Source organism: Pelophylax lessonae, assembly GCF_965119305.1.
Source record: "Pelophylax lessonae genome assembly, chromosome: 5".
In the NCBI taxonomy this organism is placed as follows: domain Eukaryota; kingdom Metazoa; phylum Chordata; class Amphibia; order Anura; family Ranidae; genus Pelophylax; species Pelophylax lessonae.
Window position 1 is genome coordinate 527,812,604 of NC_138772.1, and position 27,364 is coordinate 527,839,967.

General features: G+C 44.2%; 1 protein-coding gene across 2 annotated transcripts in view; it reads right to left on the reverse strand.

Annotated features, from left to right (window-relative positions):
* The window catches only part of KCNQ3 (potassium voltage-gated channel subfamily Q member 3), a 332,909-nt gene that overhangs the window by 43,235 nt on the left and 262,310 nt on the right, over positions 1–27,364 (reverse strand). For both annotated transcript variants that reach the window (XM_082258095.1, XM_082258094.1), the window contains one exon: positions 27,298–27,324. In XM_082258095.1, coding sequence (XP_082114221.1) covers positions 27,298–27,324 — 27 coding nt within the window. The remainder of the gene's footprint in view (positions 1–27,297; positions 27,325–27,364) is intronic.

Sequence of the window (27,364 nt, forward strand, 5' to 3'; positions counted from 1 at the left end):
CATTCCCAGATTTGTCCCTGGGAGCCCTATGCCATAAACTTTACATTGCACGGGTTCAACTCATCACACTGCACAAGTGTCATTTCAAAAATGGCGCTGATAGAGCATTCTGTGAACATACCCATTCATGCTGCTGCACACATGCAGACTGCTCTAGCTGTGCCAATTTGGATTGATGCTTGCACAGTGTAACCAGTTGGAGTCTATACACTGCAAATCTACTTTGCTCTCAAAATGATGCTGGACTCTAAGGAATACAGACACAAGCTGCAATCTTTAAGTAACTGTACAATTGTGACCTTTGAACTGTATGTTACTTAATCCTGATCCTTGAACTCTGTGCATTACCTACTCTTGAGTTGACCCCTAAAATGTATGCTTTACTTAATCCTGACCCTTGAATTCCTTGTTACTTAATCCTGACCCTTGAATTCCGTGTTACTTAATCCTGACCCCTTAACTCTGTGTATTACTTAATCCTGACACTGAACTCTATGCATTACCTATTCTTGACCCCTAAATTTTGTGTTTTACTTAATCCACACCCCTGAACTCTGTGTATCACTTAATCTTGACCCTTAAACTCTATGTGTTACCTAATCCTAAACCCCTGAATTTTGGGTGTTAAGTACTCATGACTTCTAAACTCTGTGTTCCTTCAAAGTGGAGCTTCGGAGCTTCACCCAAAAGGGAAAGTTTCACTTTAAGGCCTCCTCCCCTGCTCCTCTTTGACAAATTGTACTTTTTTTTTGGGGGGGGGGGACAAGTACCTGGGTTGGGTCCCCTCTCCTCTCCCCGCAGTCTTCTGGGACACGTCAAAGAACCAAGAAACTCCGAGACTATACACAATGTGCAGTGTGACTCATGCCCGTTAAGTGGGCACCCAGCTGCAAGCTGTCACAGCCAGGTGCCCACAGTTAAGATGGTGGTGCCAGGGACAGAAGACCGGTGGAGAAAACGGCTTGGGTGAGCACAGCGCTGGATCCTGAGACAGGTGAGTGTCTGTTTATTAAAAGTCAGCAGCTACAGTTTTTGTAGCTGCTAACTTTAACTTTTTACAAATATGACTGGAACTCCTCTTTAATCCTGACCCCTGAACTCTGTGTGTTACCTAATCCTGACCCCTGAACTCTGTGTGTTATCTAATCCTGACCCCTGAACTCTGTGTGTTACCTAATCCTGACCCCTGAACTCTGTGTGTTATCTAATCCTGACCCCTGAACTCTGTGTGTTACCTAATCCTGACCACTGAACTCTGTGTGTTACCTAATCCTGACCCCTGAACTCTGTGTGTTATCTAATCCTGACCCCTGAACTCTGTGTGTTACCTAATCCTGACCACTGAACTCTGTGTGCTACCTAATCCTGACCCCTGAACTCTGTGTGTTACCTAATCCGGACCCCTGAACTCTGTGCATTAAGTAAACCTGACCTCTTAAATCTCTGTTTTCCTTAATACTGACCCTTGAACACGGTTACCTAATCCTAACCCCTGACCTCTGTGCATTACCTACTCTTGACCCCTAAAGCCCTGTGCATGACTTAATCCTGACCCCTGAACTCTGTTGATTACCTAATCCTCACACTTGAACACCATGCATTACTTAATCCTCACCCCTGAAGTCTGTGCGTTACTTAATTCTGACTCCTGGAGCCTGTGCATTATGAAATCCTGACCTCTGCACTTTGTGCACTATGTAATCCTGACCTCTGCCCTTTGTGCATTACAGCATCCTGACCTCTGCACTTTATGCACTATGTAATCCTGACCCCTGCACTTTGTGCACTATGTAATCCTGACCTCTGCACTTTGTGCACTATGTAATCCTGACCTCTGCACTTTGTAATCCTGACTTCTGCACTTTGTGCACTATGTAATCCTGACCTCTGCACTTTGTGCACTATGTAATCCTGACCTCTGCACTTTGTAATCCTGACCTCTGCACTTTGTGCACTATGTAATCCTGACCTCTGCACTTTGTAATCCTGACCTCTGAAGTATTTAATTTACTCAACTTAATCACTGATCTCTCTGTGTTACTTAATCCTGACCCCCTGAACTTTGTGTGTTCCTTAGTCTGTGACCAATGTTTCAGGAAATGTTAAACAATGGGGCATGCATTTTTGGGTGTGGCTAAAAATGAGGGTGTGGTTTTGTAGGCATGGTCCCTGGATTGTGCTTTGAAAACCCAGTAACCTTTGTTCATAGGCAATTCACGTGAATATTTTTTATTAGTAAAAGCAACACTTGCAACAGACAAACATCCCCAAAATATGTTCTGTAAAAATTGTATTTTAGGCTATTCTCATTGTACAAACAATATTTAGTAGTATATGTTGTGACACTTGGGGTAGAAATGTGGCCAAGTTATGGACATTACAATACTTACAGATTCTTAACAAGCTGTAAATTAGCTTTAACACTTATCCAAAGCCAATACTTTTCATTTTGAATGGACTAGGAGGGGTTTACAAACATTGTCCCTTTGTTTACCATCTGTGTCTCGTTACAGAGATTTCCCTTCATTTCCTGTCCTGTAGGGTGAACCCATAGAAGAAAAAGATTGGGGTCATATCTGGCACACCACAGCCCATTGTTCCGTCAATACTGCTGCAACTGAGTCCAACTATAAGCTATTAATGAGGTGATGTATGGTTCCCCAATGTTTAGCTAAAAATCAAACCTACCACCTCTGATAAATGTTTCCGGGGCTGTTCAAATGTTGGTACCTTCCTTTGTATATGGTGGGAATGTCACAAAATTAAGCAGCTATGGACAGACATATACCCAATAATCTTTACCTTCTTTGGAAAGAGACTAAACAAAATTCCAAAAGAGGATTTACTAATTCTCAAACCAAAAGTTTACACCGATTATTTATTCCACCTTCTAACATTTTTAACTACCTCAATACAGGGCACTTAAACCCCCTTCCTTTCCAGACCAATTTTCAGCTTTTAGAGCTGTTGCAATTTGAATGACAATTGCGCGGTCATGCAACACTGTACCTAAACCAAATTTGTCTCATTTTTTCCCCACAAATAGAGCTTTCTTTTGGTGGTATTTGATCACCGTCAGGTTTTTTCTTTTTTGGTGCACAAATAAAAAAAGACTGAAAAGTTTGAAAAAAAAAAAAAAGTTTTTTTGTTTAGGTTATAAAATTTTGTAAATAGATACGTTTTTTCCTGCACTGATGAGCACTGATGATGCCGCACTGACAGGCACTGATGAGGAGACACTGATGGGGTGGCACTGATGGGGTGGCACTGATATGCAGCACTGATGGGCACTGATAGGTAGCACTGATATGCAGCACTGATGGGCACTGATATGTGGCACTGATAGATAGCACTGATATGCAGCATTGGTGGGCACTGATAGGCAGCGCTGATGGGCACTGATAGGCAGCACTGATGGGCACTGATTGGCGGCACTGATGGGCACTGATAGGTGGCACTGTTGGGCGGCAATGATCGGCCCTGATCGGCACTGATGGGGGGCACTGATAGGCGGCACTGGTGGGCAGTAATGGGCACTGGTGGGCGGCACTGATAGATGGCAATAACGGCACTGGTGGGCAGCACTGATAGATGGCATTGGTGGGCAACACTGATAGGGAGGGCACTGGGGGGCTCTCTGAGCCCTGCTTGCCATCCCTGGTGGCCATGGTGGGCATCCCTGGTGGTCATGGGTGGGCATCCCTGGTGGCTTAGTGGCACCCCTCCCCCCCAAGGCTGTACTGGTAATCAATCATCTGATTACCAGCACAGACCCCCCCTGTGATCAGTGAGTAAATAGAAATACTCACTGATCACCCCAGCAGCAGCAGCACCGATCCTCTTCTCTTCTCCTCACTGACAGGATCTGTCAGGAGGAGAAGAGATCGAAGCCGTTACAACGGCTCTATTTACATTACATGACGGCTGTGATTGGACACAGCCGTCATGTGATCAGGAGGGCCAATCACAGGGCCCTCCTGCCGAATGATGTTGCTCTGTGTCCGAGGGACACAGGCACATCGAGATCGCGCCGCTGCACGTGCCCGCGGCGGCGCGATCTCTCTCCTTCTGAAGGACGTTCCGGAACGTCCATTCAGAAGGACGAGACTCCCACCCGGCCGTATATTTACAATGGCCCAGGTGGGAGGTGGTTAATCACTGCTGCCAAACTTTAGGAAAAGCCTGGTGGTCCTCCTTACCAAACTCTACATCGGTTAGAAAAATAATGAAGTGGCATATGTCTAATGAAAGACTTTCTGCAATTCTCATTGATAATTTCCACAATTTTGAAAAAGTATGATCCCTTGGATTTCATCTTTTCTTCCTCTAAACTTTGATGGATCCCTACTACACTTATGGAATACCCACATTTTACTTATTTATTTCCCATTCCTTTGCATACAGAGTGTACCTTATTGTTTTAGTTAAAGCGTTTGTTACCCCAACACTTCATATACCTGATAAGTGTCTGCTGTACCATGTACTTGTATGAGAAAGTCTCCTGTTCTCTTTGTATTGCTTCCTTTGTGCGAGATCCATGATGTTCCTGTCAGTCCCCTTGCTTTCCAATTAAAAACTGGCCACTCTAAACAGGAAAGCACACCATAGTCAGTTCTCTAGCTGTGCTGGGAACTCAGCCTGCTCTCTACCAATGATCAGACTTGTCCTGGCACGCCCCCACCGAACAACCATTTACTGGGAAGTTTAGGCCCCTTTCACACATGCTGTCCTTTTGTCCGATTTTCTTCCATCCGTTGACGGATGAAAAACGGACACCAATATATCTCTATGTAAAAACGGATGACAACGGATGATCATCAGTTAACATCCATTTTCATCCGCTTCCGTCAATGTCCGTTTTTTTGAACGGATGAATGCCCTATTTTTCATCTGTCAAAAAAACGGATCGGATGAAAAACAGATGACAACGGATGAAAAAAAGATAACAATTGACGAAAAACAGATGAAAAACGGATGAAAAACGGATTGAAAACTGATACATTTTGACGTGACTGAACTGATGAACTGAACGGACCGTATGTGTGAAAGGGGCCTTGGTGTGCTGCTGCTTCTCCTTCCATGATCTCCTATGCAGTTGAGAACAGAGGGAATGTGATCAAAATAAGGCGGAAAAAGTATTTATAATGTTTTTTTTTTTATATATCCTATACACAAATGTTTTGCCTTTCATTTCTTTTTTAAACTAAATTGGTTGTTTTACAAGGTCAGTCACTTTAATGTCTCCTTTATTTTATCTACAAATTTGTTCATATGACTTACCTTAGTTGTTATTCATATGCATATTTTTATATACATGTATTTTGTAATTTTAACTTCTTTAATTTATGTATAAAATATTGTATTTTCTCCCATAGGCCCCTTTCACACGGGCGCACGTCCGTTCTGCTCAGCGGGGGATCGATCCGCCGATCCCCGCTGAGCAGGCGGATGACAGCTCCGTCTCCGCTCTATGTGCATAAACGGAGCTGTCAGATCCCCGCTGTCCTCTATGGACAGATCTGATGAGAACAGACCGCCTATCCGTTCTCATCCGATCCGATCCTCCAGATGGATGGAAAATAGGGTTTCCATCCATCCGGATTTCATGGACAGGATTGGACCAGATAGCAGCGGGTGTCAGTGGAGATGTCTCCGCTGACACCCGCTGCCCCATAGGGATGCATTGAGAATCCGATCAGGTCCGCCTGAAAATTGACAGGCGGATCGGATCGCCCGTGTGAAAGGAGCATTATATTCTTAAACCATTAAAAATGTATTTAAAATAAATAAACAAACAAGGCCATCAATGACCCCTGAAGCTGCAAGCACTGTGAGTTAATTCATCCTCAATGTTTACAGCATCATTTTGTTTCTTCCCCACCCCCAGCATTGACTTGGCAGCCTTCTAACATTCTGACCTCTAATGCAAACAAACAGCAAGTGCACAGGAAGAGGGGAGAGAGCAAAGTGCTAAGAGTGCAAGTAATTCACTTTTTTATTGTCGATTTATTGCTTCACAGAGTCTACAGCTACAGAATGTCATGGCGTGTTTAAAAACTCATTATCTGCTTCTTAACCATTTGACCTCTGAAAGATTTATCCCCCTTCATGACCGGGCCATTTCTTGCAAAACAGCGCTGTGTTACTTTAGCTGACAATGACGGGGCCATGGGGCGCTGTACCGATATAACATTTGTGTCATTTTTCCCCACAAACAGAGTTTTCTTTTGGTGGTATTTGATCTCCAGTGCATTTTTTTTTGTTATGCACTATAAGCAAAAAAAAAAAAAAAAAAATTTTAGAAAAATAAATATATATTTTTACTATCTGTTATAAAACACGTCCAATACAAAAAATTGAATTTCTTCATAAATTTAGGCCAATATGTATTCTGCTACATATTTTTGGTTAAAAAAAATATCCCAATAAGCGTATATTGATTAGTTTGCGCAAAGGATATAGCGTCTACAAACTATGGGATATATACTGAAATTTTTATTTATTTATGTATTATTACTAGTAATGGCGGCAATCAGTGACTTATAGCGGGGCTGCGATATTGCGGCAGACAATCTGACACTTATTGGGAACCAATCACACTAATACAGTGATCAGTGCTAAAAATATGCACTGTCACTTTACTAATGACACTGGCTGGGAAGGGGTTAACATCTAGGGCGATCAAAGGATTAAATGTGTGCCTATCAGTGTTTTGGTGTACTGTGTGAGGTGCTTTTACTAAGGGAAATAATGGATCTTATTCCCCGCTTTGCAGGGAAAGAAAATCCAGCACATCTCCACTGACAGGACAGAGCTCTGCCTTGTTTACATAGGCAGGGCTCTAACCAGTGCGCCTTCCCGTCGATTGGCGGGTGCCGATAATCATCAGATTGGCATCTGCCGTGTATAATCATAGCAAAGCCGGGCTGCTAGCAGCACGCCCCCTACCTGGCAGTGCCAGATCACATACCTAGTATGTGATCTGGCACAGGAGAGCAGCCTTGCCGCCGTACATGTAAGTTATACGATCGGCAAGCAGTTAGAACTATAGGCAAATGATAGGAACATGATTGGTGTTAACAGGGTTGGCCATACCATGGGACCCACTGGGTCCACTGGAGCCAGGCGGAACTTTAAGAGGAGTGGCAAATTGACGCCCAAGAAGCAGTAGCGTATCATTCATGTGTGCGGTCCACAGCCTCAAAGGCAGGGTGCCCCACTGACTTCTCTAGTTAGCTCACTGCACCACACAGCAGACCGCTAACACAGCCTCTCCGCCGGGTCCACCCATTTAATTTTTCACCTGCATTCAGACCCGGTACAGTAAAGGAGGAGAAGATGGAGAAGTCCTGCAGGGTGCGGGGAGCCGGGAAACACCACTGACAGCTCCATCTACAGTGGAAAGGACAGGGGAGAGAGGGGGCCGCTCAGTCCTGTCATATGTCCAGGTACCGGGGCTGACAGCAGTGAGGGACATAGGAGGCTTAGAGACCCTGGGACTCCTGGAGTGGGAATCCACAGGGGACAATCCGGTCTCACTAGATAAGTGAAGATGCAGGCATGAAGCCTGCAGAGGATCGGTGACATGTGGTGGGTGTCAGAAGCCTGGGAAGGGTTCAGCTTTGATGGTGGGCAGGTGCGTCTCCTTGCCCGGGAAGTCGTGAGCCTATCCGGGGGAACCGCATGGGATGGAACGCAAATCAGTTGACCGGATACAGTAAAGAGGGAGGAGCTGGAGAAGGTCTTAGATGCTGTATGAGAAGACTTCATCTCCTAATAGGTGTCTGTTGAGCGGATAGGGAGAACGGGGAAGAGTGTTACAGGGGGGATCTGTGATGGAGAGGGGTCTGTGATAGGGGGAACGGGGAGGAGTCTAAGATTGGGGGGGGGGATCTGTGATGGAGAGGGGTCTGTGATAGGGAGAACGGGGAAGAGTGTTATAGGGGGGATCTGTGATGGGGAGTGGTCTGTGATGGGGAGAACGGGGAAGAGTGTTATAGGGGGGATCTGTGATGGGGAGGGGTCTGTAAAGGGGAGAACGGGGAAGAGTGTTATAGGGGGGATCTGTGATGGGGAGGGGTCTGTGATGGGGAGAACGGGGAAGAGTGTTATGGGGGATCTGTGATGGGGAGGGGTCTGTGATGGGGAGAACAGGGAAGAGTGTTCTAGGGGGGATCTGTGAGGGGGAGTGGTCTGTGATGGGGAGAACGGGGAAGAGTGTTCTAGGGGGGATCTGTGATGAAGAGTGGTCTGTGATGGGGAGAACGGGGAAGAGTGTGATAGGGAGGGATCTGTGATGGGGAGGGGGTCTGTGATAGGGAGAACGGGGAAGACCGTGATAGGGGGATCTGTGATGAGGAGGGGTCTGTGATGGGGAGAACAGGGAAGAGTGTTCTAGGGGGGATCTGTGAGGGGGAGTGGTCTGTGATGGGGAGAACGGGGAAGAGTGTTCTAGGGGGGATCTGTGATGAAGAGTGGTCTGTGATGGGGAGAACGGGGAAGAGTGTGATAGGGAGGGATCTGTGATGGGGAGGGGGTCTGTGATAGGGAGAACGGGGAAGACCGTGATAGGGGGATCTGTGATGAGGAGGGGTCTGTGATAGGGAGAACGGGGAAGAGTGTGATAGGGGGGATCTGTGATGGGGAGTGGTCTGTGATAGGGAGAATGGGGAAGAGTGTTATAGGGGGGATCTGTGATGGTGAGGGTCTGTGATAGGTAGAACAGGGAAGAGTCTGTGATAGGGGGGATCTGTGATGGGGAGTGGTCTGTGATGGGGAGAACGGGGAAGAGTGTGATAGGGGGATCTGTGATGGGGAGGGGTCTGTGATAGGGAGAACGGGGAAGAGTGTTATAGGGGGAATCTGTGATGAAGAGGGGTCTGTGATATGGAGTTTGTGGTGTGGAATTTAACATAATGGTAGGTCATATAATTTTGCATGTAGACAAGGTGCTGTTCCATGTAAATCTGACTTCCTGATAAGTGCAATTTTAGTTTTAATTATCATGACATAAAATAATGGATGTGGGGGGGCATTTTGGTGGGAGTGACTTTTTGTTTTTGGGGGGTGGGGGGCAGCATTTCATTCTTGGACCCAGGCAGCACAATGTCTTGGGCCAGCCCTGGGTGTTCGGAATAGGAGATTGTTGGTGATCGCAGTAAAATTCACACATGCACCTAAAGCTCCTCTCCTAAATATACGATTCTAGGTTTGAAGAGCAAAAAACGAGCTTACTGTGAAAAAAAGAGCGTTCTGGTGAACAGCAAGTGAACTACTGTAACGAGTGAGCCCATTCCTCGTTACTCCCAGTTTTACTGTAAATAGCTCCTTCTCTGCTGGCGGAAGGTTAATCAATACGGGCTCAAAATATCAAAGCTGCGATCGCCTGTGGTTTCGCCCGCGGCACAGTCTGTTCCTTCCAGCTAATGATGTTAACAACTCTCTAGACCTTGATTACTCCATGACCGCCGTGTGACTCCACGCCATGTCCTGGGCACTTTTCTTTAATTTAAAATAACTTTCCATTTAATGATGCCTTGTGTACGGTTATAAACTTTCTGACTGCGTCATTGCTGCGTCAGCCTCTGACGGCGATCGTTCAATGAATTGCGTTTATTGAAACACATATTTAATCGCATTGTTCAATTTTGTATGACCGTTTTTAGCAGTTAAAGTGCTAAATTTGTATTAGAAATTAAATCATTTTATTTAGTGGAAGGTCGACTGTATCTCACTATGTGTAATATCATTCACAAATATGTTTGGAATTTAAAATGAGAATTTCAAGGTCTCCGCTAGGAGAAAGCTGCTGCAGCAAAGGATCCAACGTTCCGATGCTATAAAAAATTCAATAAAGAACAAAAATTGGAATGAGTTTTGCGTAGTTCAGTTATCCTTTTTACTGCGGCAGGGTGGCTCATACAGGCAAGACGACGTAGAACTACGTCGCGCAACTGAGAGGAACCGGGAGGCGAGCGCGTGCCGCTGCGCTCCCGCACCCGATCGTCAGCGGGGAAGCCGATGCGTTTGTCAGATGGCTCAGATTGCTACCTGACACTCTCGATCGCTCCCCACTGAGAGAGGACGGTCGGCTGTTGTAAACACAGCCGACTGTCCTTCTCCCTGGGATGATTACAGAGCTCATGTGATCCTTCTATATAGGACTATATACGACTGTATGTACAGTATCTCACAAAAGTGAGTACACCCCACACATTTTTGTAAATATATTATATCTTTTCATGTGACAACACTGAAGAAATTACACTTTGCTACAATGTAAAGTAGTGAGTGTACAGTTTGTACAACAGTGTCAATTTGCTGTCCTCTCAAAACAACTCAACACACAGCCATTAATGTCTAAACCGCTGGCAACAAAAGTGAGTACACCCCTAAGTGGAAATGTCCAAACTGGGCCCAAAGTGTCAATATTCTATGTGGCCACCATTATTTTCAAGTACTGCCTTAACCCTCTTGGGCATGGAGTTCACCAGAGCTTCCCAGGTTACCACTGGAGTCCTCTTCCACTCCTCCATGACGATATCACGGAGCTGGTGGATGTTAGAGACCTTGCGCTCCTCCATCTTTCATTTGAGGATGTCCCACAGATGCTCAATAAGGTTCAACTTCTTTAGCAAGGCAGTGGTAACTTCGGAGGTGTGTTTGGGGACGTTATGTTGGAATACTGCCCTGTGGCCCAGTCTCCCAAGGAGGGGATCATGCTCTGCTTCAGTATGTCACAGGACATGTTGGCATTCATGGTTCCCTCAATAAACTGTAGCTCCCCAGTGCCAGACCATGACACTCCCACCACCATGCTTGACTGTAGGCACAACACACTTGACTTTGTACTCCTCACCTGGTTGCCGCCACACACTTGACACCATATGAATCAAATAAGTTTATCTTGGTCTCATCAGACCACAGGACATGGTCCCAGTAGTCCATATCCTTAGTCTGCTTGTCTTCAGCAAACTGTTTGCAAGCTTTCTTGTTCATCATCTTTAGAAGAGACTTCCTTCTGGGACGATAGCCATGCAGACCAATTTGATGCAGTGTGCAGGTATGGTCTGAGGACTGACAGGCTGAACCCCCCCCAGCCCTTCAACCTTTGCAGCAATGCTGGCAGCATTCATGCGTCTATTTCCCAAAGACAACCTCTGGATATGTTGCTGAGCACGTGCACTCAACTTCTTTGGTCGACCATGGTGGGGCCTGTTCTGAGTGGAACCTGCCCTGTATAACCGCTGTATGGTCTTGGCCACTGTTCTGCAGCTCGGTTTCAGGGTCTTGGCAATCTTCTTATAGCTTAGGCCATCTTTATGTAGAGCAACAATTATTTTTTTCAGATCACCAGAGAGTTCTTTGCCATGAGGTGCCATGTTGAATTTCCAGTGACCAGTATGAGAGAGTGAGAGCGATAACACCAAATTTAACACACCTGCTCCCCATTCACACCTGAGACCTTGTAACCCTAACGAGTCACATGACACCGGATAGGGAAAATGGCTAATTGGGCCAGATTTGGACATTTTCACTTAGGGGTGTACTCACTTTTATTGCCAGCGGTTTAGACATTAATGGCTGTGTGTTGAGTTATTTTGAGGGAACAGCAAACTTACACTGTTATACAAGCTGTACACTCACTACTTTACATTGTAGCAAAGTGTCATTTCTTCAGTGTTGTCACATGAAAAGATATAAAATATTAACAAAAATGTGAGGGGTGTACTAACTTTTGTGAGATACTAGTTTACAATATTACATATGGGTTTGTTCCCCTAATGGATTTGTGTTCTATATTTGTTTTATAAAACATTAAAATTAAAGTGATATTAAAAGGCAAGTGTTTTTTTTTTAATAACAAACATGTTATACTTACCTGATCTGTGTAATGGTTTTGCACAGAGCAGCCCGGATCTTCCTCTTCTTAGGTCTCCCGCCGGCGCTCCTGGTCCCTCCCTCCAGCCCAGATGCCCCCAGAGCAAACAGCTTGCTGTGGGGGCACCTGAGCCACTGCCCTGCATGTTTATTCAGACAAAGAGCGGAGGCTTGACTCCACCCCCTCTCTTCTCAATGGCTCCCTTGCTGCTCAGCCAATGAGGTAAACTCTCAGCAGAGGCTCCTGTGCAGATCGCTGGATCGCAATGGGGCTCAGGTAAGTTTAAGGGAGACTGGGGGGGGGGGGCTGGCTGCTGCACACAGAGGGTTTTTTACCTTCATGCATTAACCACTTGCCGACTGCCGCACGACTATTTACGTCGGCAGTCAGCCCCTCACAGGCAGAATGACGTAGATCTACGTCGCTAGCCTGTGAGGGCCTAGGGAGCGAGCGCGCGCCTCCGGAGGCGCACTCCCCCGTGGTCACGGACCACCCCGGCGCATGTGACCGGCTGACCCGATGTCCGCCGGTCACTCGGCGATCGTCGGTGCAGAGGGAGAAAGGCAGGCGGCTAATGTAAACAAGCCGCCTGTCATTCTCCCCTGTGTAGGAATAGTGATCCTACGGTTCTACTATGTAGGACCGTTGATCACTGTTCCTACACCTCAAGCCACAGCCAATCACAGTTAGAATCACGCCCCTAGGGACACACACCCCCCCTCTCTCTCTCAAAAAAAGTTAACCCCTTCACTGCTAGTGTAATTTTACAGTAACAGTGCATATGTATAGCACTGATTACTGTAGAAATGTCACTGGTAACCCCAAAAGTGTCAAAAATGTCAGTCAAGGGTCCGATCTGTCCGCCGCAATGTTGCAGTACCGCAAAAAAAAAAAAAATTGCAGATCGCCGCCATTACGCGTTAAAAAAAAAACAACAAAAATTACAAAAGTCTTTCCCTTTGTTAGTAAACGCGATAACTTTTGTGCAAACCAATCAAAATACACTTTTTGTGATTGTTTTTACCAAACATATGTAGCATAAAACAAATTGGCCGAAAATGTTAAAAAATTTTGATTTTTACATTTTTTTGGGGGAATTTCATATAAAAAATATGTCAAAAATATTGCTATTTTTGCAAAATTGAAGCTCTTTTTTTGTTTAAAGCGCATGATCAAAAAATCGCACAGGTGATCAAATACCGCCAAAAGAAAGCTCTGTGGGAAAAAAAAGGACGTCATATTTGTTTAGGTACAGCGTCGCACGAACGGGCAATTGTCCGTTAAAGTCATGCAGTGCCAAATCGCAAAATAGGCCCTGGTCAGGAAGGGGGTAAAATCTTCCGGGGCTTAAGTGGTTAAAAAAATAAAAAATAACAGAATTCATTGATTACAATTTCAGAAGGTACAATGAGGACATGGAGAGTGACTTACTATGCAGTCATGAGGCTTGGTCACACTACTGTGGGTGCATTGCGCATTTCTGCAAGTTTTCAGCACGTTCCCACACATCACAAGTAGGGCAGCCCTACACACAAGACATACAGGGAAAGAAGTCCCCGACCCTTTTGTAAAATCATGCCACACTGAACTGCATACTCTGCTGCACCATGCAGTTTGGCACTTGCACGGATGACGATGAGTGGGAGTGCCATTAGGAATCATTGACAACTCCAGACGTCGTTACTAAACCCAGGACTCTGCATTCCCTACATCTGGTCTCCCACAGTACACAGAACATGGAATATATCTCCAAGGTACCGAAAGTATTACCGGTAGATGTAATCTCTCAAGGCGCTGGCTGTGCGGGAATCCTGTACCGGTATACCGTATGTACCGTAGCTTCGGCTACATACAGTATATCATGCTGAGCCAATCACGGTGAGCGATGTATTCTATTCTTGAATGCAAAGCCTGCTCGGATTGGCGGAGTCAGAGTGAATAACATCAGCCCGCATCTCTGACTCCGCCAATCCGAGCAGGCTTTGCAATCAAGAATAGAATACATCGCTCACCGTGATTGGCTCAGTGTAGTATACTGTATGTAGCCGAAGCTACAGTACATACGGTATACCGGTACAGGATTCCCACACAGCTAGCGCCTTGAGAGATTACATCTACCGATAATACTTACAGGACCATGGAGATATAACGGAATTTTTGTAAAATCTTATCGTAAAATTCCTTTCTCTGAGTCCTCCGACAGTCGCCACCCCTCATAAAGTCTTCACCAATGGGTATTGACTTCCGCTCCGCAGGAGTAGCTAGGCATAAGACTTGTTAGAAACAAAAGCTTTTAGCATAGGTTACTGGTCAATTCCCCCCCCCCCCTGCATTAAGCCATCCCAACTCAGTTTGGTAGCATAGCAGTAAGTGTACCAGAAAAAACCCCAAAAGAGGGGCGGGGGCGGCGACTGTCGGAGGACTCAGAGAAAGGAATTTTACGGTAAGATTTTACAAAAATTCAGTTTTCTCTTACGTCCTCCGACAGTCGCCGCCCCTCATAAAGTCTTCACCAATGGGATGTCCCAAAGCAGTGCAGACATGAGGGGTGGGAGACGCAACCGTAGAAAAGGCAACGCAGTACTAACATCAGAGAAAGGAACCTTATACGCACAGTAAGAGAACCTTCTGGGCAATAGAAAAGGCTCAACAGGAGCAACAGCCCAGAAAAGCAAATAACCCAGGGGATAAACAACCCAACAGCCAGGGACCCACAAAAAAACAGGGGTCCTCTATGGCACTGCCGAACTGAGAACTTTGCGGCCAAAGGAGGCATCAGCTGATGCCAGAACATCAATCTTATAGAATTTGGAAAAGGTGTGCACCGACGACCAAGTCGCAGCCTTGCACACCTGGGCCACCGAAGCTTGATTAGAAGGCTGAGACTGTAGCCCCAGCACAGGGAAGCCTATCTACTCCTGAAGCTAGGCAGAGACAAACTTAGTTGGGATGGCTTAATGCAGTGGGGGGGGTATTGACCAGTGGGACAGCCCCCATGGGTGTGTCTATGCTAAAAGCTTTTGTTTCTAACAAGTCTTACGCCTAGCTACTCCTGTGGAGCGGAAGTCAATACCCATTGGTGAAGACTTTATGAGGGGCGGCGACTGTCGGAGGACGTAAGAGAAATGAGAGATTATATTTACAGTATTTACGGTACCTTGGAAATTACTAGGGCACAGACAGCCACTTGACAGATTACATATAATGCTTTCTTACAGTACCTTGGAGATATATGAGAGATCTGAGAAATCTGATGTTTTTCAATGGTGTTGTCTTGCTTCCGGAGAGGGGTAGTCTTATACGGCGAGTATAACCCAAAACCTATGTTTTAATTTGAATATTAGGGGGGTCGTGTTATACGCCCAGTCGTCTTATACGTTGGAAAATACGGTAAGCAACAAGTGCGGAGACAGAGCTGCCAGCCGCCTGCTCAGCGGGGGATCGGCGGATTGATCCCCGCTGAGAAAAACGGAGTCCGCCAACGGAGCGGCAAGTGTGAAAGGGGCCTTAAGCAATGTTGATAAACTGCTATTTTTTTTTTCTTGACAGCTCCAAGCAGAGAACGGCTCTGCACTGAATCATGGAAATGCTTGATTAAGATCATGACGGGGGTTAAATTGAGATCGCGATTTTTTAACGATTAATCATGTAGCTCTACTATGCTCATAAGATTAACTTGATTTGGGGCTGTTTATGCAGTTGGAGTGCAGTCCAAAATGCATCCAACTGTGTCCCACTACCTTGGGTGTAAAAGGGCCCTAAGGTTAATTTCACTCTGCTCCATTGCATTTTTATACAGTGAAAATAACCATACACCTAGCAATTGGTGGGTCAAGTGCAACAATATCCAAAACAATAAAAAATGATAATAAAAAAACAAAAATGTAAATGTTGAAATTGAAAGCATTTAAAATCTTAATAATATCATCTGTCTACTGTGCTCCCAAACACAATAGTGCAAATAGGTGAAACAATAACTAATACAGTGAACAATAAAAAAAATGTAATTTATTAAATAACAAAATTGTCCGAAAGATAGTCCCTTCACCATGTGATAAATGAGCCACTAGGATGTGGAATCAACAAAAACAATTCTTCAGTGAAACTACACCTCCATGCCCACAGGCCGCTCACCTTACTGTGGTAGGGTAACAGCATTGAGATCTTTGTGACTTTAAGATGTGGCTCCTAATTTGTCCACTTTCAACTGGGGGCTTTTGTGCTCCCTGGTGTATCTCCTCTGTATTCTGTCCGAAATTCCCCCATAACACGTGATATGCACAGGTATAAAAAGGGGGGTCCATAGTTTATAAAATATTTATTGGTAAAAACAGATTAGGTACTCACTTTTTACCCAATGTACAATTCGTATACTCCATGAGTACCTCCGCCCTACACGTTACGTCACAGACATGTGACTTCATTAGGGAATGGCAGGGGGCATGTAATGTCTACTTTTATAGGGTAATACTGGTCTATGATTCAGCGGCCATTTTCTTGAAGAACATGGCACTCATGTATTGTAGTGGCCATGTTTTAATAGTCCGATAATTGGCTATAAGATCAATCGTGGCAAGAACGATTGAAGATGTAAATAATGTAGAACCCTAAAGGTAATTTTAAAAATAAATATAAAATATTTTCAACCCTTTTTTTCAGCTGGAACTTGGTGGAACTCAGTTCCACCACCTTTGGCTCAGGCCCTTTTCTCCCTGCTCACCACCATCACTGGTAAACACAGACATCCGGCTTCTGTGTTTACAAGTGAAAGCTTGTCTCCCAATGGCTCCTCCCACAGATCTGATCTTCTGAGTGCAGGATGGGAACAACAGAATGCAGGTGCCCAGGGTGCAGTGCAGATGCCGACAACTCCAGTGGATGATCTCCCTGCAAGTGGGGGAACTACTGTGTGCAGGGAAGTACTAGAGCCAACTGGGTGCTTCTGCTTTATTCAGCAACAAAAGCCAGACATGGAAGATGGTGGAGCTTTAAAGTAGGTGGCGAGAAGATGGGGGCAGGAGAGAGGGGGGGGGTGGGGTTGCATACAGAAGTGAGAGCTGAAGAGGGGTGAAAGTGAGATGTGGATGGGGGATGCAGAGATAAGCAGCTGTGGAAGAAGGCTGAACACTGTACTATGTATAAGAAACCCTCTGTACCCTTCTCTAATTTCTCAGTTGTACTACCGATCTTTTAAAAATCACTATATGGTTTTATTACTATGATTATATTATATTATTATTATAGCTGTTTTTAATATAAACATTTTTTTATTGGTTTTGACTTTTTAAAAATGTCACATGATTTCTACATTGCCCATTAACGAGGGGGGCGTGTGCTTTTTGTACACGCCCCACAGGAGGAGGATCTGACCTCAATATGTGTCTTTGTTTCAAATGTCATTGTTTTAGTATTTAAGCAAGGGCTTAGATATGCCTTTTTAGGCTCTGAGGAAGAGGCTAAGCCTCGAAATGCGTTAGCCATTACAAATTCAAGGGACAACTTACCCTCGGATCACACGACTGAGGACTGCGTTGCTTATGTGATATGCTTTTAACCAAGAAATCGTTTGTGAGTATTTTTAATCTTTCTTCTTTTAAATAAACCAATCAAAGGATAATGCACTAGGCCCGTGCGCCCCTGTGTTTGTTTGTTGTTTGATGTATGCAGTGTACCCCTGTACAAAACGCACCCCCAAACTCTGCACTCTATTTGTAACCCCCCCCCCCGAACTGTGCACTCTGTACGTAATGCACTCCTGGTATTTAATGCCCCTTTGAAACCCCCCACTGTTTTACTACGTCTACTATTTGACGCAGTTTTGAGGGTGTGTGTGTGTGTGTGGGTGGGGAGGGGGTGGGGGGGTCGTGATTGAGTTCCTGTACCTGTTTTATGAGAAAAAAAATCCCTGAATATATTAATAATAAAAATAAAATAAGGTCGAAATTACAGGATACCGGGAGGTACCTCTCATGTATAAATGTAAAGATTTGGCAAAGCTTTCATAGAGTAAAGATTATTTGTAAAATCACACAAGCCAATTAGAGATCATATATACTGTACATAACCATAAAACTAATGTTAGAAATGTTAAAACTACATAAAAACGTATATTGAGGGTAAATAACCAATTCATTTTCCAATAATTAAGAAAAAAGGTGTATAAAACAACGACATACAACGAATATTAAATTACTTATTAGATAGGGAGATGAACATGAAATCAATCAGATTATATAATCTCTAACTGTATAATGGATACACCAGGGGGCCAGTTTAAAGAGCAGAAGCCCCCAGTTGAAAGTGGAGATATTAGGAGCCACATCTTAACCACTTGCCGACCGCCGCCCGACTATATACGGCGGCGGTCAGCCCCTCCCAGGCAAAATGACGTACCGGTACGTCACTAGCCTGGGAGCGAATAGGGGGCGAGCGCGTACCCGACGAAGCCGGCGCGTGTGACCCGATGTCCGCCGGTCACTCGCGATCGTCGGGTAGAGAGGGAGAAAGGCAGGCGGCTGATGTAAACAAAGCCGCCTGTTATCCTCCCCTGTGTAAAAGCACAGATCACTCGGTCCTGCTATGTAGGACCGTTGATCTGTGCTTTTACATCACAAGCCACATCCAATGACAGAATCACGCCCCAAGGGACACACTTAACCCCTCCCTCTCCAATAAAGTTAACCCCTTCCCTCCCAGTGTCATTTTTACAGTAACAGTGCATATGTATAGCACTGATTACTGTAGTAATGTCACTGGTACCCCCAAAAGTGTCAAAAATGTCAGTCAAGGGTCCGATCTGTCTGCCGCAATATCGCAGTACCGAAAAAAAAATCGCAGATCGCCGCCATTACGCGTTAAAAAAAAAAAGAACAACAAAAATGACAAAAATCTTTCCCTTAGTAAACGCAATAACTTTTGCGCAAACCAATCAAAATACGCTTATTGTGATTTTTTTACCAAACATAGGTAGCAGAAAACAAATTGACCAAAAATGTAAAAAAATTTTGATTTTTACATTTTTTTTTTTTGGGGGGGGGGGGGGAATTTCATATAAAAAAAATGTGAAAAATATTGTTATTTTTGCAAAATTGTCGCTCTTTTTTTGTTTATAGCGCATGATCAAAAAATCGCACAGGTGATCAAATACCACCAAAAGAAAGCTCTGTCTGTGGGAAAAAAAGGACGTCAAATTTGTTTTGGTACAGCATCGCACGACCGCGCAATTGTCCGTTAAAGTCACGCAGTGCCGAATTGCAAAATAGGCCCTGGTCAGGAAGGGGGTAAAATCTTCCGGGGCTTAAGTGGTTAAAGACACAAAGATCTAAATGTGGTTATCTTACCCCAGTAAGGTGAGCGGCCTGTGGGCATGGAGGTGTCATTTCACTGAAGAATTGTTTTTGATGATTCCACGTCCTAGGGGCTATCACATCGTGAAGGGACTATGTTTTGGACACTTTAGTTATTTGAAAAATAACTTTTTGTTTAGTTGCTCACTATATTGGTCATTGTTTCACCTATTTGCACTATTGTGTATCGCAGTGGTTCTCAATTCCGGTCCTCGGGACCCACTAACAGGCCAGATTTTAAGTATTACCTTGGGGGATGCAGACTAGAATACTGCAATCACTGAGTAGCAAATGAGATCACCTGTGATGTAATTTAGTTATCTTGCAAACCTGGCCTGTTGGTGGGTCCCGAGGACCGGAGTTGAGAACCACTGGTGTATCGGACAGATCACAGTAGATGGATATTATTAGGATTTTGATTGCTTTGGACATTGTTGCACTTCACCCACCAATTGCCAGGTATATGGTTATTTTCACTGTATAACATTGATTTGATGAAGAGTATTATCACAGAAAGTATTTACAATTTCTCATAGCGCAGCACCATAACTTTACATTTTTTTTTTCACACTTCAGTAGCCATGGAATAGCTACAGTATCTCACAAAAGTAAGTACACCCCTCACATTTTTGTAAACATTTTATTATATCTTTACATGTGACAACACTGAAGAAATGACATTTTGCTACAATGTAAAGTAGTGAGTGTACAGCTTGTATAACAGTGTATATTTGCTGTCCCCTCAAAATAACTCAATGCACAGCCATTAATGTCTAAACTGCTGGCAACAAAAGTGAGTACACCCCTAAGGGAAAATGTCCAAATTGGGCCCAATTTGCCATTTTCCCTCCCCGGTGTCACATGACTCGTTAGTGTTACAAGGTCTCAGGTGTGAATGGGGAGCAGGTGTGTTAAATTTGGGGTTATCGCTCTCACTCTCTCATACTGGTCACTGGAAGTTCAACATGGCACCTCATGGCAAAGAACTCTCTGAGGATCTGAAAAAAAGAATTGTTGCTCTACATAAAGATGGCCTAGGCTATAAAAAACTTGCCAAGACCCTGAAACTGAGCTGCAGCACGGAGGCCAAGACCATACAGCGGTTTAACAGGACAGGTTCCACTCAGAACAGGCCTCGCCATGGTCGACCAAAGAAGTTGGGTGCACATGCTCAGCGTCATATCCAGAGGTTGTCTTTGGGAAATAGATGTATGAGTGCTGTCAACATTGCTGCAGAGGTTGAATGGGTGGGGGGTCAGCCTGTCAGTGCTCAGACCATACGCCGCACACTGCATCAAATTCTCTTTTTCTTACATTTTCTGTAAACCCGAGAGATGGTTGTGTGTGAAAATCCCAGTAGATCAGCAGTTTTTTAAATACTCATACCAACCCGTCTAGCACCAACAACCGTGCCACATTCAAAGTCACTTAAATCCCCTTTCTTCTCTATTCTGATACTCGGTTTGAACTGCAGAAAGTCGTCTTCACCACGTCTAGATGGCTAAATGCACTGAGATGCTGACATGTGATTGGCTGATTAGCAATTCGTATTACCAAGCAATTGAACAGGTACCTAATAAAAGTGGCCGGTGAGTGTATATATGGTTGATATGATAAGGATATAGGATATACACCATTTTTTATGTTTGTATAGTAGGTATGTATTGTGTAGGTGATTTAAATGTTCATTTTATTTGTTTTTTATCTATTGTATGAATGTTGTCTTGGTCTTTAGGGCCCTTTCACACGGGCGTTCCGCATGTCCGTATATCATCCTATTTTTTTGCGGATGATATACGGACATAATGTATGTCAATGGCATTGCGGATGACAATCCGCTGACATCCGATTTTCGTCCTTTCAGTTCTGTTCCGTTTTTCGGAACGGAACAGAACCCTATTTTTGTTCCGTGTAAAAAATGGAAAGGATGCAAAATCGGATGTCAGCGGTGTCATCCGCTGACATCCGCAATGCCCATAGACATACATTATGTCCGTATATCATCCGCAAACGGATGGGATGATATGCGGACATACGAAGCGGATGACACAAATGTCATCCGCTCCGTGAAAAAAAAAAAGTGCCGGAGCGGATCGCAATGCGGTGCGCTCCGTGTGAAAGAGCCCTTAATGTGATCTATGGTATTTGTAAATCTCTTTTCTAAAAATTAATACAAAGAATTTAAACAGTATGAAGGAGGCCTTAGAAATAAAAAAAAGAAATAATACTAATAAAAATAAAATATAATTAATATCCAAATTATTGTGATTATTAATCCTTTTACCCTGATTGTTTATTTTTATACTATATTGAGTGTGTTTCTAGCAACTGTTTATGATACTTTGTATGATTGTTTAACATTTTCTATTTATGTTTTATTTGTTTCTGGTCTACGTCAGGGGTCTCAAACTGGCGTGGCTCCTGCTGTTGGGGAACTACAAGTCCCATCATGCCTATGCCTACGGGAGTCATGCTTTTACCTGTCAGCCTTGCAATGCCTCATGGGAATTTCTAGTTCTGCAACAACTGGAGGGCCACCAACAGCTGGGACCCTGGTCTATGTCATTCTTTTCACCCTGATGAAGGGGGCACTAAAAATTCCCATAGCTTGTTTGACTTTGGTGATGAAATAAAGCTACCTTGACTTTTTTGCCACAGTGTGGAACACTTTGTCTACTATATCCTGTATACTCTGATGGACCGTAAGCTGTAATACATATTAGAATTAAAAATTTGATGACAATATAAGCACTAAATTATCACTAAAAAGTTTCGGAAACTAACTTTAACCAGTAACTTAAGAAAAAAAAGAAAAAATAAATTATATATATATAAATTATATATATATATAAAAAAAAAAAATATATATATATATATATATATATATATATATATATATATATATATATATATATATATATATATATACACACACACACACAGGTCCCTCTCAAAAAATGAGCATATTGTGATATTGTGATAAAGTTCATTATTTTCTGTAATGTACTGATAAACATTAGACTTTCATATATTTTAGATTCATTACACACCACTGAAGTAGTGCAAGCCTTTCTATCTCAAAAAATTAGCATATCATGAAAAGGTTCTCTAAACGAGCTATTAACCTAATCATCTGAATCAACAAATTAACTCTAAACACCTGCAAAAGATTCCTGAGGCTTTTAAAAACTCCCAGCCTGGTTCATTACTCAAAACCGCAATCATGGGTAAGACTGCCGACCTGACTGCTGTCCAGAAGGCCATCATTGACACCCTCAAGCAAGAGGGTAAGACACAGAAAGAAATTTCTGAACGAATAGGCTGTTCCCAGAGTGCTGTATCAAGGCACCTCAGTGGGAAGTCTGTGGGAAGGAAAAAGTGTGGCAGAAAACGCTGCACAACGAGAAGAGGTGACCGGACCCTGAGGAAGTTTGTGGAGAAGGACCGATTCCAGACCTTGGGGGACCTGCGGAAGCAGTGGTCTGAGTCTGGAGTAGAAACATCTAGAGCCACCGTGTACAGGCGTGTGCAGGAAATGGGCTACAGGTGCCGCATTCCCCAGGTCAAGCCACTTTTGAACCAGAAACAGCGGCAGAAGCGCCTGACCTGGGCTACAGAGAAGCAGCCCTGGACTGTTGCTCAGTGGTCCAAAGTACTTTTTTCGGATGAAAGCAAATTTTGCATGTCATTCGGAAATCAAGGTGCCAGAGTCTGGAGGAAGACTGGGGAGAGGGAAATGCCAAAATGCCTGAAGTCCAGTGTCAAGTACCCACAGTCAGTGATGGTCTGGGGTGCCATGTCAGCTGCTGGTGTTGGTCCACTGTGTTTTATCAAGGGCAGGGTCAATGCAGCTAGCTATCAGGAGATTTTGGAGCACTTCATGCTTCCATCTGCTGAAAAGCTTTATGCAGATGAAGATTTCATTTTTCAGCACAACCTGGCACCTGCTCACAGTGCCAAAACCACTGGTAAATGGTTTACTGACCAATGTATTACTGTGCTCAATTGGCCTGCCAACTCTGCTGACCTGAACCCCATAGAGAATCTGTGGGATGTTGTGAAGAGAAAGTTGAGAGACGCAAGACCCAACACTCTGGATGAGCTCAAGGCCGCTATCAAAGCATCCTGGGCCTCCATAACACCTCAGCAGTGCCACAGGCTGATTGCCTCCATGCCACGCCGCATTGAAGCAGTCATTTCTGCAAAAGGATTCCCGACCAAGTATTGAGTGCATAACTGAACATAATTTTTTGAAGGTTGACTTTTTTTGTATTAAAAACACTTTTCTTTTATTGGTCGGATGAAATATGCTAATTTTTTGAGATAGGGATTTTGGTTTTTCATGAGCTGTATGCCAAAATCATCAATATTAAAACAATAAAAGGCTTCCACTACTTCAGTTGTGTGTAATAAATCTAAAATATATGAAAGTCTAATGTTTATCAGTACATTACAGAAAATAATGAACTTTATCACAATATGCTAATTTTTTGAGAGGGACCTGTATATATATATATATATATATATTTTTTTTTTTTCTTTTATAAACCAACATTAACAAGTCGCTTAAAAAAAAAAAAAAAGATGACTTTCAATAGTCCGGCAATGTGAAAGGCTGTGTGCAACATACAAGGACCTAATTAGGCAGAAGAATGACTTTTCCAAGTGCCTTTGCTTAAACCTTTGGATAAATGTCAGAACATATTCCCCTAATTACATTTCAATCACTAATCAATTGGATAACGATCAGACCTATCACAGCGGCGGAGACCTGGCCTTCAAAGGAAATAACCCCATTGTCAGGAAATGTGTCACTGTCATCTTAACTACGGCTCAATTTCTTAATTAAGATGTAACTCCAAAAGTAATTATGTATTTTATTTTCCAAGCCAAGAAGCATAATATCTTGTCTGCAAAATCTCAGATGAAAATCAAATATAAGCTAGCATTACTGAGAAGTGGAGCCAGAGTGCCACCTCGTGGCTACTTGGAGGGAGCGGGGAATAGGAAAGAAAAAAAAATAAAAGAAGAAAGAGGGGGGGGTGGGGGGGGGAGAGAGAGAGAGAGAAAGCCAGAGGGATTAAGAGAGGGAAAGAGATATGAAGAGAGAGAAAGAGGGAGGAATAGAGAGAGAAAAATAGAAAGGGAGGAATATAGAGGAAGAAATAGAGATGGAGGGATAGAGAAGGAGGGATAGAGAAGGAGGGATAGAGAGGGAGTGATAGAGAGGGAGGGAATATAAAGGGAGCAATAGAGAGGGAGGGGATAGAGAGGGAGGGGATAGAGTGGAGGGATAGAGTGGGAGGGATAGAGAGGGAGGGATAGAGAGGGAGGGATAGAGTGGGAGGGATAGAGTGGGGGGGGATAGCGTGGGGGGGGATAGCGTGGGGGGGGATAGCGTGGGGGGGGATAGCGTGGGGGGGGATAGCGTGGGGGGGATAGAGTGGGGGGGATAGAGAGGGAGGAATATAGAGGAAGAAATAAAGAAGGAGGGATAGAGATGGAGGGATAGAGATAGAGGGATAGAGATGGCGGAATAGAGAGGGAGGGATAGAGCGGGAGGGATAGAGAAGAGGGGATAGAGAGGGAGGAAGAGAGAGAAATAAGGAAAAATAAAGAGGGAAAAATAGAGAGGGAGGAATATAGAGGAAGGAATAGAGATGGAGGGCTAGAGATGGAGGGCTAGAGAGGGAGGGATAGAGAGGGAGGGATAGAGAGGGAGGGATAGAGCGGGAGGGATAGAGAGGGAGGGATAGAGAGAGAGGGATAGAGAGAGAGGGATAGAGAGAGAATATGCAACAGGGAGGGAAAGGAAGGAGAGAAGGGAGGAAGGAGAGAGGTAACGTGAGAAAAGAGCGAGAGAGAGCAAAAGAGTAGGTAGGTAGTAAGTAGGTAAGAGAGAGAAGGAGTGGAAGGAAGGAGGAAGAAAAAGCTAGAGGGAGGAAAGGAGGAAAGGAGGGAGACAGAGAAGGAAGGAGGAAGGAAAGGGGATGAGAGAGAAAGAGCAAGGAGGAGGGAGAAGGTGGAGAGGGAGAGTAAAATGGACGGAGGAGGAGAGAGGAAGAGCAAGAGGGAAGCAGGAGGAGAGAGAGTAAAAGGGAGACGGAGGAAGGAAGCAAAGTGGAAAAAAAAAAGAAGGAAGATGGAGGGAGAGCGAGAGAAAGAGCATGAGAGGAAGGAAGGGGGTGAGAAAGAAAAAGAATAGGGAGTGAGTGAGAGGGATGAAGGAGGGAGAGAAATAGCAAGAGGGAAGAGGGCAAGAGATAAAGAGGGAAGGAAATAGAGAAATAGTGGTAGGGAGAGGAGGGGAGGAGAGAAAGAGAGAAGGAGTGGGAAGTAAGGATGAGGAGAGAGAGAGAAGAAGAGAGAGGAAGGGAGGAGGTAAAGGAGGGAGAACGAGCAAGAGGGAAGAAAAAGGGAGACGGAAAGAGGGAGGAAGGTGGAAGAGAGAGTGAATGAGAGGAAGGAAAGAGGGAGGGAAAGTAAATGCAAGGGTGGGGGGGGGGGAGATGGGAAGAAGATCAAGTAAGGGAGAGAGAGACTGGGAGGAAGCAGGCAATGAGGGGAAGAGGGAGAGAGAATAGGAGTGAGAGGGAGGGAAATAAAGCGCATTGGGGGGCGGAGAAGAAGGCAAACAGAGTAAGGGTCCTTTTACACAAGTGGCCTGCTTGGCGGACTCTGCTTTGCTCAGCGAGGGATCGCTCTGTTGATCCCCGTTGAGTAGGCGGATGACGGGTCCATCTCTGCTCACTGTACAGAGACGGACAGAGTCCTGCTCTTCCCTATGGGGAAATCGGGTGAAAACAGACCAGCTGCCCAATTTCACCTGATCTTATCCGATCCTCTGGACAGATGGAAAATAGGGTCATCACCCCTCTGGATTTGCCGGACAGGATCGGATCGTATAGCGGTGGGTGTCAGTGGTGAATGGAGGGTCCGATCAAGTCCGCCTGAAAAACTGAGAGGCGGACCTGATTGGATTGCCCATGTGAAAGGACCCCCATAGAAGGGAGGAAAGAGGGAGCGACAGAGAGAAAGAAGGAGAGAGGAGCGAGAGAGAGAGAGCAAGAGGGAAAGACAGAGAAGAGTGAAAGCAAAAGAAAGGTAAATAAAGGAAGGGAATGTAGAGAGGCAAGGAGGGAAAACCTTCAGCATGGTCTATTTGCAAATAAATACCTTTATTACATTATAGATAGATAGATAGATAGATAGATAGATAGATAGATAGATAGATAGATAGATAGATAGATAGATAGATAGATAGATAGATAGATAGATAGATAGATAGGATAGATAGGATAGATAGAATAGAATAGAATAGAAAGGTATAAGAACCTCATAAAAACTCCTTTTAGGCCTCATGCACACTGGACGTTATTAAAACATCAGTAGCAAGCTGTAGCTGTAGAAGGAGTTTTTTAGCTTTTTTGCAGTAGCATTTTTCAGCGTTTTTTTAGCATTTTTTTAGCAAAACCATATTCGCACAAAAGCTTATCGCTCAAAAACATTGATAAACACAGAATAGCTGTGTTTTTCTGCATATTTTGGCATTTTTCATAGTTTTTAAGCTTTTATCAGAGCTAGAGCATTTTTACAGCTGAAAAACGCCTCCTAAACCCCACTAGTTCTGTGTTTCTTTTTCCAGCCAGAAAACGCCCCTGCCAAAAACTGCTGATACCAGCCTGTGTGTGCATGGAGACATAGGAGAAAATGCCGGGGAGTTTATTGGCTGTAGAAAAAAACGTCTGACGCCAAAAACAGCCGCTATAAAAACATCCCGTGTGCATGAGGCCTATTAATGAGACATGGAGGTAGAACGCCACCTTGTGGCCAGTAGCAGATAACAACGGACTAATAGAAATACACACATATAGATATAAAAACAGTTGCAGTAGAAATATTGTATTCCAGTACTCTGTGCTGTAAATATTACCTAACATCACATGAACATTTGGTTCCTCGCTGTGCCTATGTCAATTATTTATAACCAGAACTGCACAAAGCCAAGAACACAGAACATTTTCAGCTTTGGGAAACATAAATCATTTAAAATGAAGTTTACTGACATACCTAGCAGCTCCATCCATCGGCTCCTTTCTTCAGACGAAAGCAAGAAAAGGGAAAAAAAACACACACA